At 39.7% G+C, this 13908-nt stretch overlaps 2 protein-coding genes across 2 annotated transcripts; both read left to right on the top strand.

Annotated features, from left to right (window-relative positions):
* The first annotated feature begins 676 nt into the window (after positions 1–676).
* LOC145423430 (uncharacterized) lies at positions 677–5344 on the top strand. Its single transcript, XM_080295858.1, has 2 exons — positions 677–1396; positions 4221–5344. The coding sequence occupies exon 2, from the start codon at positions 4250–4252 to the stop codon at positions 5342–5344; it is 1095 nt and encodes a 364-aa protein (XP_080151984.1). The 5' UTR covers positions 677–1396; positions 4221–4249.
* Positions 5345–5399: 55 nt separating this feature from the next.
* LOC145423690 (uncharacterized) lies at positions 5400–8855 on the top strand. The gene is made up of 3 exons (XM_080296413.1): positions 5400–5519; positions 6542–6634; positions 7638–8855. The coding sequence occupies exons 1-3, from the start codon at positions 5415–5417 to the stop codon at positions 7953–7955; spliced, it is 516 nt and encodes a 171-aa protein (XP_080152539.1). The 5' UTR covers positions 5400–5414; the 3' UTR covers positions 7956–8855.
* Positions 8856–13908: the final 5053 nt, after the last annotated feature.

Genomic DNA, 13908 nt, shown 5'->3' with positions numbered 1-13908 from the left:
GGTGAATGACCTGCAGAGAGCTGGGACCAAAGTAACAAAGGTCACCATCAGTAACACACTACAACGGCAGGGAATCAAATCCCGCAGTGCCAGACGTGTTCCGCTGCTGAAGCCAGTGCATGTCCAGGCCCGTCTGAAGTTTGCCAGAGAGCACATGGATGATACAGCAGAGGATTGGGAGAATGTCATGTGGTCAGATGAAACCAAAGTAGAACTTTTTGGTATAAACTCAACTCGTCGTGTTTGGAGGAAGAAGAATACTGAGTTGCATCCCAAGAACACCATACCTACTGTGAAGCATGGGGGTGGAAACATCATGCTATGCACTCAAAAAAATGAACTCAGCCTATCTCTGCTTTTACTAAAGTAGATTTTGTTGTTTGTTCTTAATAAACTCGATTTTGCAAAAATCCTTAAAGTGTTTGTGCAAATTTAATGAAATGTTGTTACTTTTTGTTGTTACACAAAGTCATTGAACTGTGTCAACGTAACATTGTTGAGTAAATTCACAGGTTTGTCCCTCTGCACATACTGCTGCGTGCAGAGCCCGCCTAAATAAGGGCCAATGCGCATGCGCACCACCCTCTTTCTCAAGCTTGCTATTTCTTCGGCATGTGGACTGGTTCAGCCGCATTTTTGTCCAAAAATCAGGTAAGAAGTCATTTTTCTTGTAAAGCCCGTCTACATATATATGTTCACACGTCAGTTAATGTCGCAAGTGCTACTAAGAAAAGAGTACAGGCAGGGTTTTGCCCGGTAAAGGTTTGCTAACGTGGACTTGCTGCACGTGAGTTTCCAAATGATTTTGGAGGGGACTCCATTGCAATAGCAAAGCTCTGTTTTCAGCCCAAATGTAGTGTAGCGCTAGCGTCGGTATGAGTCGGTACGCGTCGGTACAGGCAGCGCATTCGGTCCGGCACGCACTTTCGCGCCAAGTTTATACTCGGACGCCTGACTGCGTTGCACTTTAGCCAACAACAGTGGAGAAGCGCTCCTCGCTAGCAGACAGGTTAGGGTGTATTTTCTGTCTAATATTTCAGCTTACGTTTTGATGTAGCTTGCAGAAAGCATTTAGTAAGCTGGTGTAAGATGAACTGCATTAATGTTGTACAATGTCCATGGGATTTCTCACTCGACTTTTAATGTCAGATTACACACACATTTACACAATATGCAGTGGTGATGATGTAGATCAATAAATTCATTGTTGTAGCATACAATATTAAAAATAAAACTGATTAATATGAAACATTAACAATGTGCAAATTATTTAGTTTTTTCAGGGACAGTGTAATGAAAATGTCTTTTGTGCTTCTCCCCCAGATACGTTGATGTGGCAGTGCAAATTGTGCAAAAAAGTGGTGTCATCACGAGCTCTGTTATTAAAACACTACAGGTTAGTTCATAGTAGACAGCAGTATCCATGTGCCTATTCTGATTGTGTCTGTGTTTTCAAAACATGGAATGCTCTACATAGCCACTTAAGCAGATCACATACCCAAAGAACTCTAGACAAGTCTGTGAGTTTGGCAACATTTAACTGCCATTTGTGTTCCTGCTGCAACATAGCTTCGGAGCAGGAGTATTTTTCTCACATTAACAACCATCTAAAATGTATCGAGACTGTGCATTGCATGTTTGAGGGTTGTTCTTTCAAAACAAATATCTATGGTACATTCAAGTCTCATCGAAATAGGAAACACAATCCTTATACCTTAAAAGACTTTAAAATCGGTATTGCTAACACTATTGTAGGCCAAACATCAGCTGATGACAGTACAGACACTATTGTAGAAGAGGACATAAGTGCAAATATTGATCACGATACAACTACAAGTGAGACTGAAGATTTGGCAAATGTAATAGAACTTAATTTTGCATCTCTTTTACTTAAGTTGGAAAACTATTTTCATGTTCCCAGCATAGCAATTGACGAGTTGCTTTCAGAATTGCACTACCTGATAAGCTGTGCATCAGTGCCTTTGACAAATCAAGTAATTGTAGACATACTCAAGAATCATAACCTTTGTCTAGACCAGCCTGTTATTGAAGAACTGACAAAGGCAGTTTCTTTTAACCCTTTGTTAAAAGCCATAGAAAAGGACGGCACACTTGCCACTGCCTTCAAACGCAGACAGTATTACAGAAAACATTTTGAAGTAATTGATCCAATTGAATACATTCTCGACTCCCAAAGCAAGAGGACCTTTCAGTATATTCCTATTCTAAAATCATTACAGCAGATATTTAAACAAGAAAACATACTGAACAAATTTGTCACTAGCCACAATCAGAATCCTTTTGTAAATAAGGAAAAGTATACATCATATAAAGATGGTCTACATTTTCAAAATAATGAGTTTTTCTCAGGCGGTGAACTAAGAATCTCTATTTGTCTTTATGTTGATGATTTCGAAATTTGCAATCCATTGGGGACATCACGGAAAAAGCATAAACTTTGCTCAGTTTACTGGATTTTAGGTAACTTGCCACCAGGTAGTCATTCATCCCTCTCTTCTATTTATTTGGCTCTCTTGTGCAAAAGTGAGGACCTTAGGACCTTTGGCTATTCAAAAATATTTGAGCCACTTTTGCAAGACCTTGTCATTTTAGAGCAGCAGGGAGTGTTCATTGACAATTTAGGGGTCAACTTTAAAGGCACTGTCCAATATGTAGTGGCAGACAGCCTCGGAGCTCATGGATTGGCCGGTTTTGTGGAAAGTTTTTCTGGAGATTACTTTTGCAGGTTTTGTACTGCTACACGCTCAGAAATTGAATCAAAAGCTACAAATAGTGACTTTTCTCTGAGAACTGAGGAGCTCCATCGTGTACACATAGCAACTGCACGTGAGACAGGGGTAGCTTGTTGTGGTGTGAAAAGCTCGTGTGTCTTAGCAGACAGTCTGTCTTTCTTCAAGGTCACTACAGGATTCCCCCCTGATCTTGCACATGACCTTTTTGAAGGTATTGTGCCTTTTGAGATAGCTGAGTGCCTTCGAATACTAATAGGCAAGAAGTACATCACTTTTGAAAATCTAAATAGACTTGTTCAGTCATTTCCCTACAAAGGAGGGGATCAGACTAATCGCCCTCAGAAATTGCCTCACAATTTTCTTAGTAAAAAAACTGTTGGTGGCAATGCACATGGAAATTGGTGTTTACTAAGACTTCTGCCACTTATTATTGGACAACAAATACCTGAAAACGAACCAGCTTGGGAACTTCTACTAGATTTGAAGGATATTGTTGAGCTTGTTGTGTGTCCTGTTCATAACAGTGACTCAGTTGCATACCTGGAGAGTAAGATTTTAGACCACCATCAAAGGTACAAAGAAGTATGCCCAGATAGAAGACCATTGCCAAAACATCACTTTCTGGCTCATTATCCCTCAATAATTCGCCATTTTGGTCCACTTGCCTTATTATGGACAATCAGATTCGAGGCAAAGCACACATTTTTTTTAAAAAAGTTGCTAGACACACAAACTGCTTCAAAAACATAACCCTGTCTTTGTCAACCAAACACCAGCTCATGATTGGCCATTACATGCATTCATCAGGCTGTAGCAAAGCCACTTTTGAGGTTTCACGAGTCTCGGCAGTCCCAGTAGAACTTCTCAAACGTGAAATTGCACATTGTCTTGCTGAAAAGTACCCTGACACAGCTGTAGTTAGCCTTGCCCAGAGTGTGTCTGTTGCAGGCATCTACTACAGGAAGGGCATGTTAATAGTACATGGATCACTGGGGGGTCTGCCAGAGTTTGCTGAAATCCTGCAGATGTGTATTTTGGCAGATTCGTTGGTGTTTATAGTAAAAAAACTGAGCTCGTGGTACACTGAACACTATGGATCCTTCAAAATTGACCCATCTCCAAAGGAAATTTCTCTTGTTGCACATGAGGATCTGGTGGATTGTTATCCACTTTGTGACTACCAAGTTGGAGCTTCTCGCATGGTTACATTAAAGAGATACATACACTGTTCAGGTAATTTTAATGTCCATGTTGCCGATTTAATTTTTGTGCTGTATAGCAGTTCTTCTCAAAGTTTGGTTCTTAAAAATAGTTGGACCAGAACTTAAATCTACTCGGATATGTTTCAAGCCTTGTAAAAATACTAGAAAAAAAATTGTGCTGCAAAATTCTGAATACCACTAAAAAAATGTAACATGTACTGAAGTTTGGGAACCACCTGCTCATGTTCTTGCACTTATTTTTTAGAGTAACAGTTGGAGATTGGGACATCAGAAATGACAGCCCCAACAAAGCTTCTGATAATCCTGGGGGAGAACAACGCACTCAAGTTAACCCTTCCTTTGGGGATACCAAAGAATGTTAACGAGCTCAAAGCGGAGATTGAAAATCAGTGCGGAGTTTCTGAACAGTTCAGATTGCAGTACATGGACACAGATTTTAATCAGTTCCTTAACATGACATCCACATTTGATCTAAAAGACATGGACAAAATAAAAGTGATTAAAACAGGTGTTCCAGAAACATCCACTGGTAGTAATGAAAGCAGTGTGTCCTCATTTAACTTGGGTAGCCCCTGCTCTGGCCACAACCCTGATTATGACACAGATATACTGTCATCGCCAGAATCCAGGTCATCAAGCTCCTCGAGCTCAGCAAACTCCACGCTGCGATCAGAAGCCTGGCCACTGGACTTTCGCATACCTGAGTTTAGCTTCGATGTAGAGCTGCAATTGACAAAAGGCAACCAGGAATTCCAAGCCAATGGAACACTTTTAACCCTAAAACCAAAGCTCAAGTCTGACATTTTAGAGAGCTTGTCTTCAGAAATTATGAAGTACAAAGCTTACCCTTCAGACAGCAATCTTAGTGATGTTTGCCAAGCTTTGGTTGTAAAGCATCCATGCTTGAAAGAGAAGGGTTCAGAAACTGGATTTTCTGCATGGAAGATCAGTTTGAAGTATAAAATGTCAAACTATCGTGGAAAACTGAAGAACTTAGGGTGTAGTGAGTTGGTCATCAATTCTCTCAAAAGAAGAGGGAACAGTAATGTGCATCCCAACCAAGTCAAGAAACCCAGGAGAGCAGAGGTGAATTTCTGCCCTGATTATCCAGCTGGAGAAACCCGAGAGAGTCAGGAAGAAGAAAGGTTGGTGCTGCTTTCAGAGTTCAAGAAGAAGAACAACAATGAAACCATCAAAGCAAAAATGGCCCAAACCTTTCCTCACCGGAGGCAAGAAATTCTTCAGGACATGCCCTTCGTAGCTGACTTTAAAAGCCGATGGCCAGCTCTTTTTTCTCCACGTCAGGTAACTGAATCAGTTGATCTGCAAATGCACTCCACATGCAATATTTTAAACCCATCACGCTAAACATTTGTTTATTTTACAGATAAATGCTGAATTCCAGCGCATCACTACGATCCCACTAACATCCACATTTATGGCACAGCTGGACAACAACACAACCAAACTGACCAAAGTCTTCAGAAACAAGGGAGGAACATCTGGACGCAAGATCACAGAAATCATGGCTGCAATTGATGAGGTTTGGAATTAATTTTTTTCAATGCTTCATTCCCTCTTTTAATACATATGATTTTGTTGTCTCCTTCTATTGTAAGGTAAAGTTTAATGTTGGTATTATGGGATTGTTTATTCTTTGTCCTTTTCATGATAGTGTTGTCACAGTAATAAAGTTTTAAGTTGATTTGGATACTTTATAAAAAAAAATTGCCAGAATTAAAAGCTGTTTTTACAGGACAGTAGCGTTTCCAAAACGGGATTTGCCGCGGCTCCCTGGGGAGAATTTTGGCATTTACAGTAGAAAAGCTGAAGCTAGAATAAACTGCCATCAGGCACCTTTCAAACCAAGACGGGATAAAGGGAGGTCTCTGAGCTTAGTACTACAACTGTTTTTTCATTTGTCCTTGCAAAACCTCCTGTTCAAGTCCTCCAAACACACCCACGTCACCCCGCTTCTCTTCCAGCGTCACTGGCTGCTGGTCAACTTCAAGGTTCATTTCAAGATCCTGGTTCTGGTCCTTAGGGCCTTACATGGACAAGCACCATCATACAATGGAGATCTTCTCAGTCCCAACACCCCCAGCAGGTCCCTGAGGTCCAGTGATCAAAGCCTGGTAGTGCACAACAGTCTAAAGACCAAAAGTGACAGATCATTGCTGCTGTGGCCCCCAAACTCTGGAACTCTCCTCCTAAGCCTTAGATCAGTGGACTCAGTGGTTTACTTTTAAAAAAAAATCCTCTGTTCAGGCTGGCTTTGGTGTGACCTCTTGTTCACCCTCTTCCTCACTGGATTCTTCATGCTGCTGTTTTTGGTCGGGTTTCTGTTTTTTTTGGGATCCTGTGGTTACCTTTTTTTGCTCGTCACATTTTTTCAAATGATAATGTTCCTTCTTTCCTTAATTTTTTTTATTTTAAATTTTGTTGTTCTTCTGTAGTGTGTCATGGACTTTTTTTCTCAAAGCATTATATACATTTATTTTGCTGAAGTTAACTGAAAATGTCTTTAAAGTTTAGCTAAGTAAAATTTGCTTTTATGTTTTACAGAACGACACAGTTGCAATGAGAAGAGTGTGTACGCTGAAAGGACTTGCAGTCTACCTCAATGAAGATCCGAACAGCTTGATCAAAGAATATCAGGCAAGTAATCAAATAGAAACAATTTCCAGTAATAAAAATTTAACTGACGGTAATTTTTCCTCACACACATTCATTAGATTATAACAAAAAGTTAAAATTAGAACATTATTGGAGATATAAAAGCACAAGCTTATGCGGGAGTGACCCTTGCCATTACAGTTGGGGTGTAATGTGGGCTGAGTGTCTTTCTGCTTTGTTGTTCTGCCGTGTAATCTAGATGATGGACCAACACCTCTCATCTCGCTCTGAGCTGTCTACTGTTTTGCAGCTTAAAGGGATATTCCACCCCAAAGTGAAAATTGGTCTATTACCATATTACCCAGAGTAAGATAAGTGAGAAAAAATAATTTTGTAACCAGTGCAATAATTCTCCTGATCCGGCAGCAGTCTATTTGCTTTTGCCTAGCATTTAAAAAATGGAGTGAATGGGAACTATAAGCATTTTGGTTGCAAATGACTCTTTAATGGTACGAATTATTCCTGGTGAGCTCAATAATCATGTCGACTTTAAATGAAAAGTAATAAGTAACTTGAAGGATTTGGAGGAGTAGATTTAGACTTGGGAATACATTATGGTTACCACATACAACACTGTAAGCCGCCGCTGCATGGTGCATGGATATTCGAATATGTGTTTATTTATGGAAACCAGAGGCTTTTTCAACCACTGTTGTTGTATCCAAGTGCTATGCCATGGCGGGTTACAGGGTGCTTTGGCGTAACCGTAATGTAGGCCCAAGTCTAAATCTCCTCCTCCTGCAAATCCGTCGTGTTACTTTTTACTTTTCATTTGCAGTCGACATGATTATTGAGCTCACCAGGAACAATGGGTATAAGATCAGAAATGTACTTTGCTGGTTACAAAATGCTTTTTTCTCACTTATCTAACTCTTGGCAATTTATGGTAATAGACAAATTTCCACTTTGGGTGGAATATCCCTTTAATTGATATGAAACCCTGCAACTTGTATTATTATGTTTATTTACTTATTAATTTTTTTAGGATGTGGACTTCCATGAGGCCGAAAGTGAAATGGAGAAGACGCTCATTGGCATCTACGTCATCAAACCAGAAGGAGAGCGTGACCTTGACCCGGCAGAAGACATTGGTATCATAATTGAGGGTGTCGCTGTGCTCAGAGATCTTCCTGATGTTGCCACTGCTGTTGTGTTGTTGTTCGGCCTGATCTACACTTTAAACATGAGCTACCCATCCAACCTCAGGTACACTTTTGAGTTTTTTCAGAAAGTACTGATGGGACTTGATGCTAAGAAGCTATCAAACAAAGTTCAAGTGCTCAGAAACAAACTCCTTGAATAAAGAGGAGGAAGCGGGAGGCCCTTATTGCTTAACTTAGTTTGAATGCTTTACGTTCAGGTATAGTTAAGTTGTTCATAAACACTTTTTTTCATTGTCAGTACTGTTTCTTGGGAACATTCACCAGTTTTAGAGAACAATAATGTTCATTTGCATTTTAGCAAAATACTGTTACTTAAAAAATTGGTGTTGCACTTCTTCTACTGCTACTTGACAACATACAGAAAATGACAGACATTTTAAAAAGTTCTAGCGGTTAGGCCGCTGTGATTTGATATTTCAAAGAATGTGACATTTGGCAGCTGTCTGCAACTTGGGATGTAACCATAACTTGAAAAACTGAGTAGCACTGTTTTACAGTACAGTTTTTGAACAAAACAGCCAATTTTCACTGTTTTAAATGAGTTTAGTTTGCTCTTTCATGCTTATCAGTGTTTGAAAATAATTCCTGAAACGTCCTGTAAAATGTAGGATTTTTTTTGATAATTTGGATGCTTTCTGGACCAGTTGAAAGACAAGTTGGTTAGCACTTCACTGATCTTTGAAGTAAAATATTGTTTTATGCACAAAGTATTTAGTTAAAGTTGTAACAAGTTGTCTGCATTGATTGCACTTTGTGTTAAGCTACGGCTCTACAGTCTTTTCGGTCTGTCAACAAGTATTTAATATGCACTGAATGTGCTTAGTAAAGACAGGACTTTGTTGGATCATTTTTTTTAATCATTTTAGTTTGACGACAAGTTGGTTAGCACTTTATACTGATCTACATTTTCTGCACAAAATATTCAATTGGAATTTGTAACAAGTTGCATTGATTGCACTTTGTGTTAAGCTGTTGTGCTTGGAAAAAAGTATTTTATATGCACTGAATGTGCTTATTAAAGGCAGGATTGTGTTTGATAATTTGGGTGCTGTCTTCATTTCTTCCTAAAAGATCTCCCTAAGATTTACTTAAAAATGTTATGTCAAGTGGTTCCACATAACTGCTTTAAGTAACTTTTAAGAAACTTTGCTATTTTGTATGGAAGTAACCAGTGTAAATGATTTATTTGTAATTGTATTGAATAGAAATTACTTAACAATTTTATATAATTCAAAAGTAACAAAGTTATGTAGCAGCTACATAACAGTTTTACAAAGATACTACCTAACCAGGTTATGTCCTTCTAAAGCAGAAAAGTTATGTACCAGCTAAGTAACAGTATTACAAAGATATTGCCTAAACAAGTTATGTAGGCTTAAAGCAACAAAGATAAGTATCAGCTAAGCATTGCAATTAAGTTACATTTAGCCAATACACTTACGTAAATCTAACTTAACAGTATTGAGTTCAAACTAAGTAACAACATTTCTTAAAAGTTACTTAAAGCAGTTGTGTGGAACCACTTGACATAACTTTTTTAAGTAAATCTAATGTTTTATTTTTTTGAGTGTGGGGCTGTTTTTCTGCCAAGGGGACAGGACGACTGATTCGTGTTAAGGACAGAATGAATGGGGCCATGTATCGTGAGATTTTGAGCCAAAACCTCCTTCCATCAGTGAGAACTTTGAAGATGAAACGAGGCTGGGTCTTCCAACATGACAATGATCCAAAACACACCGCCCGGGCAACAAAGGAGTGGCTCCGTAAGAAGCATTTGAAAGTCCTGGAGTGGCCTAGCCAGTCTCCAGACCTCAACCCCATAGAAAATCTGTGGCGGGAGTTGAAAGTCCGTGTTGCTCGGCGACAGCCCCAAAACATCACTGCTCTCGAGAAGATCTGCATGGAGGAATGGGCCAAAATACCAGCTACTGTGTGTGCAAACCTGGTAAAGACCTATAGTAAACGTTTGACCTCTGTTATTGCCAACAAAGGTTATGTTACAAAGTATTGAGTTGTATTTTTGTTATTGACCAAATACTTATTTTCCACCCTGATTTACCAATAAATTCTTTACAAATCCTACCATGTGGATTCATGGATTTTTTTTTTTCACATTCTGTCTCTCACAGTTGAAGTGTACCTCTGGTGCAAATTACTGACCTCTGTCATCATTTTAGGTGGGGGAACTTGCACAATCGGTGGCTGACTAAATACCTTTTTGCCCCACTGTATATACTATATATATATATAATGTTCTTCCTCTATCCCCCCCCCCCCCCCCCCTCCTATTTTTGCACATGTCAAGGAGCGTGTCAGGTTACATTTCACTGTGTGTTATACTTGTATAACTATGCATGTGACAAATAAAGAATCTTGAACCTTGAAACCCTGGATATTGGCCTATAACTGTTAGGAAGAGATGGGTCTAGGTAAGGTTTCTTTAAGGTCTCAACAACAGCTTGTATAAAGAAGCTGGGAACTGAGCCAGTATGAAGAGAAGTATTTATCATTTCCACAATACAGGGGCCAATGGAATCAAACACACTAGTGAAGAGGGAAGGACATCAAGGGGGCTTGACGTCTCTTTTATATGACAAAGCAGGACTCTGTCTTGTAATGTAACAGGAGTAAAAAAGGACCAAGTATCAGAGGAGAGCAAGTTGAAAGTTTGGTATTGAGAAGATGATGGAGAGATATTAGGCCTGATGGCAGTGACCTTATCTGTGAAATAGTTCATAAATTCATTGCATTCAGACGTTGAGTGAACTGGTGCACAAGGAGCATCAGGAAAAACAAGGCACTTAATTGTTTTAAACAAGAATTTAGGGTCTTTCTTTTTTGAAGCTATGAGGTGTGAAAAATACACTGTTCTGGCATTTTTCCACATGTCATTTAGTAAGAGGATAGATTCTTTAAGGTGTAACCTATAAACCTCAAGTTTGGAAGCCTTCCACAAACGTTCTAGCTTGCGACAATATCTCCTGAAATTACGAATGTTTTCATTTATCCAAGGATGAGATTTCAAACATAGGACAGTACTTTTTTTTCAGAGGTGCCACTATGTCTAAAATAGAATTACACTGATTATTAAAGGATGATACAAGGGAGTCCAAATCATTGTAAGTCAGGGGTGTCAAACTCAAATGCACAGGGGGCCAAACCTGAAGGCACACTTTAGGTCCCGGGCCAAACAAGATAAACATTTATTGAACACACTAAAACAATGTTTTTTAAATATAAATATGAATAAAAACAGACAGTATAAACTTTAACTTTAAATATTTTGCTTTCCATAAAAATGTATCCTGTCAAAATTATGCAAGTTAGAAATATGAAATATGTTTTTTCTGCCAAAAACCCCAGAAAAAGTAAATGAAAACATATACAAGGTTCGAGCCGCATGTAGACGGACCTGGGGCATTGCTTCAGGAATGGAACTAATAAATTCTGCAGGTCATACTTTCTCTTGAGTGTCCCATTAGAATGCAGCTCCATCTGAATCTGCACAGGTGCAAATTCTCATTTTGTGCTTCAAAGTCACCAAAGCGCCATGCGAACTCAGTGCATAACAATAATAATAAATCTATATAAAATGATCTTGCAGGCCAGATATATATGTCCGCCGGGCCAGATGTGGCCCGCGGGCCTTGAGTTTGACATGTGTGGTCTAGATGATTACTTGTGTAGCTTGCCATCACCAGTGTGTGAATGTGTGTGTGAATGGGTGAATGACTGAATGTAGTGTGAAGCGCTTTGGGGTCCTTAGGGACTAGATAAGTGCTATACAAATGCAGGCCATTTACCATTTGTTGTTTGCTCATATTGACATACACGCTTTAGGACATACAAGACTGCCTAAAGTTTAGGCAGTCCTTGCCAAAGTGGGTATAATTGGCCGTTTTTGACTACTTATGATTTTACCTCTACATTTCACCTTTAAAAATGATTCATCTTGCCTTGTTTGGTATCATTCTTTTCAGTACAACCTCACATATCTGAATTTACAGGGTTTTTTTCATTTTGACATAATGTATATGTGATATGAAATCCAAGCATCATGGACATAACCTGTAATGAGCTGGACTAACTGAAAAGTAAAATTTGCGACTGCATCGAGGAATATAGAGCACATCTGTGCATGGACCACAAAACCTCTTCCCACATAGCAAAATTGGTATGGTCCGGATCTGGCCCACACAATGTGCTTACACATGGCCAACATACCACAAAGAATGACGGCCCTGTGCTGGCCCAGATGTCAGCTTAATGTGTACCGTAATCAAGCCATGTAATAACAACATGTGCCGGAACATAATAGTGCAAAAGTAACTTAACGAATCTCCATTCAGAGAGTGAATGGACCGATTCTTCTATAGCACTACTCTACTAGATTACCTAAAGTGCTCTATACAGCATGCCATATTCAACCACACACTTTCGCTAAACTGAGTGCTTAACAACTATTCATATTCCTGACTTGCAGACTGGAGGAGCCAGGGATTGAACCACTAACCTGTTGATTAGTAGGTGACCTGCTCTATCGCCTGAGCTACAGCCACCCACTGGCAAAAATGAATAAACCGTCACTAGGTATGTACACTCACAAACCTGCATTTGAAACGTTGGCTACTATAGCAGTAAAGTATTGCAACATGGCATTTGGGTCTTTTAACTAAAATAGGAAAATAGGAACATAAATAGTGCCATCATTGCCAGACCTGGCCCACATCTGGTTGAAATACACCCTACCACGACACCGGTCAGTCAGAGGTGCCAGATTGATGCCAGACCTGTTGTCTATGAGCCTGGGTCACATAAACAAAACCACAATCAGGCCAGATATGGCATGCCATCGCATAGACAGTGCCATTTATGCCAGGCTTGGTCCATATCTGGATGACATACATCGTATCATGCCAGAAGTCAAACAGCAGTTGTTGCCAGATCTGGGCCAGACCTGCTTGCTATGTGGGTTATTGATGACCACCTTTCACACAGAGGGAGAAGAGATACACAGAAGTGAAATGAAACAAATAACAGTCAACATCCTAAAATGTCGATAGACAGTAACAACCACTGTTGTGGTTGAGGATGAGGACCTGACTGACTGTAGACTGAACCCTTGAACCAAACACTCACAGGATGTATGGACTCAGGATTGTAGATGGTTCAGTGCAGAAATGGAAACTTATATCCCAAGCACAAAGCTTCTGAACATACAAAACAAATTACTGTGATGCTATGACTTCAGGAGGATAGACATAACAGTAATTACTTGCCATTTAGCTCCATACAGTGAGGCTGACTGACTGGGCTACAGGAGCACGAGAGAAACAATGACAATAGATTATAAAAGGAAAAATGTTCTTAGAAACTTTATTACAATCATAAACTCTTCTGTCTTGAAACATAACCTTCCTGTTGTGTCTCATGTCCCACCTGTCAAAAGAGAAAAAAGTACAGTAATATCATCTCTGTCTCATGTAAAAAGAAAGCTGAAATAATTATTTTCCATCCTTAAAGAAACTGCATGTGTTGCCATATGTTGCAGGTGAGGATGACTCCCCAGCAGGTATTTCGCAGTTTGTATCTTCAGATAAAGGTGAGCATTTCCTATTAAAGAACCCAGCTGGTGCCACATTGAGGGAAGCAGGGCTCGAGGATACCATTTACCAAATAATTTTTTGTTGTGGGGGAAATTCTACCTTCCAAAGGCTGTAGCCATGCAGGTTATTGGTGTGGTCGAGGGCATTTCATGCCTGTGTGAGCAGCTCCTTCTGATGACCTGTGAGGACAAACAGGTCTATGATGAAGACGAGCTGCATCTGGTGGCTTCAAGCACAAAGCAATTCAATTCAATTCAATTCAATTTTATATATATAGCGCCAAATCACAACAAAAGTCGCCTCAAGGCGCTTCATAGATACAGAGAAAAACCCAACAATCATATGACCCCCTATGAGCAAGCACTTTGGCAACAGTGGGAAGGAAAAACTCCCTTTTAACAGGAAGAAACCTCCGGCAGAACCAGGCTCAGGGAGGGGCGGGGCCATCTGCTGCAACCGGTTGGGGTGAGAGAAGGAAGACAGGATA

This window comes from Astatotilapia calliptera, chromosome 22, assembly GCF_964374335.1.
Source record: "Astatotilapia calliptera chromosome 22, fAstCal68.1, whole genome shotgun sequence".
Lineage (NCBI taxonomy): Eukaryota > Metazoa > Chordata > Actinopteri > Cichliformes > Cichlidae > Astatotilapia > Astatotilapia calliptera.
Note: the sequence above shows the minus strand (reverse complement) of the source record. Positions and strands in the feature narration are given on the sequence as shown.

Coding starts and splice junctions, on each gene's coding strand:
- LOC145423430 (XM_080295858.1), top strand. CDS start 4,250: ATGACAGCCCCAACAAAGCTTCTGATAATCCTGGGGGAGAACAACGCA.
- LOC145423690 (XM_080296413.1), top strand. CDS start 5,415: ATGGCACAGCTGGACAACAACACAACCAAACTGACCAAAGTCTTCAGA. Junction 5,520..6,541: donor TCATGGCTGCAATTGATGAG/GTTTGGAATTAA, acceptor TATGTTTTACAG/AACGACACAGTTGCAATGAG. Junction 6,635..7,637: donor GCTTGATCAAAGAATATCAG/GCAAGTAATCAA, acceptor TAATTTTTTTAG/GATGTGGACTTCCATGAGGC.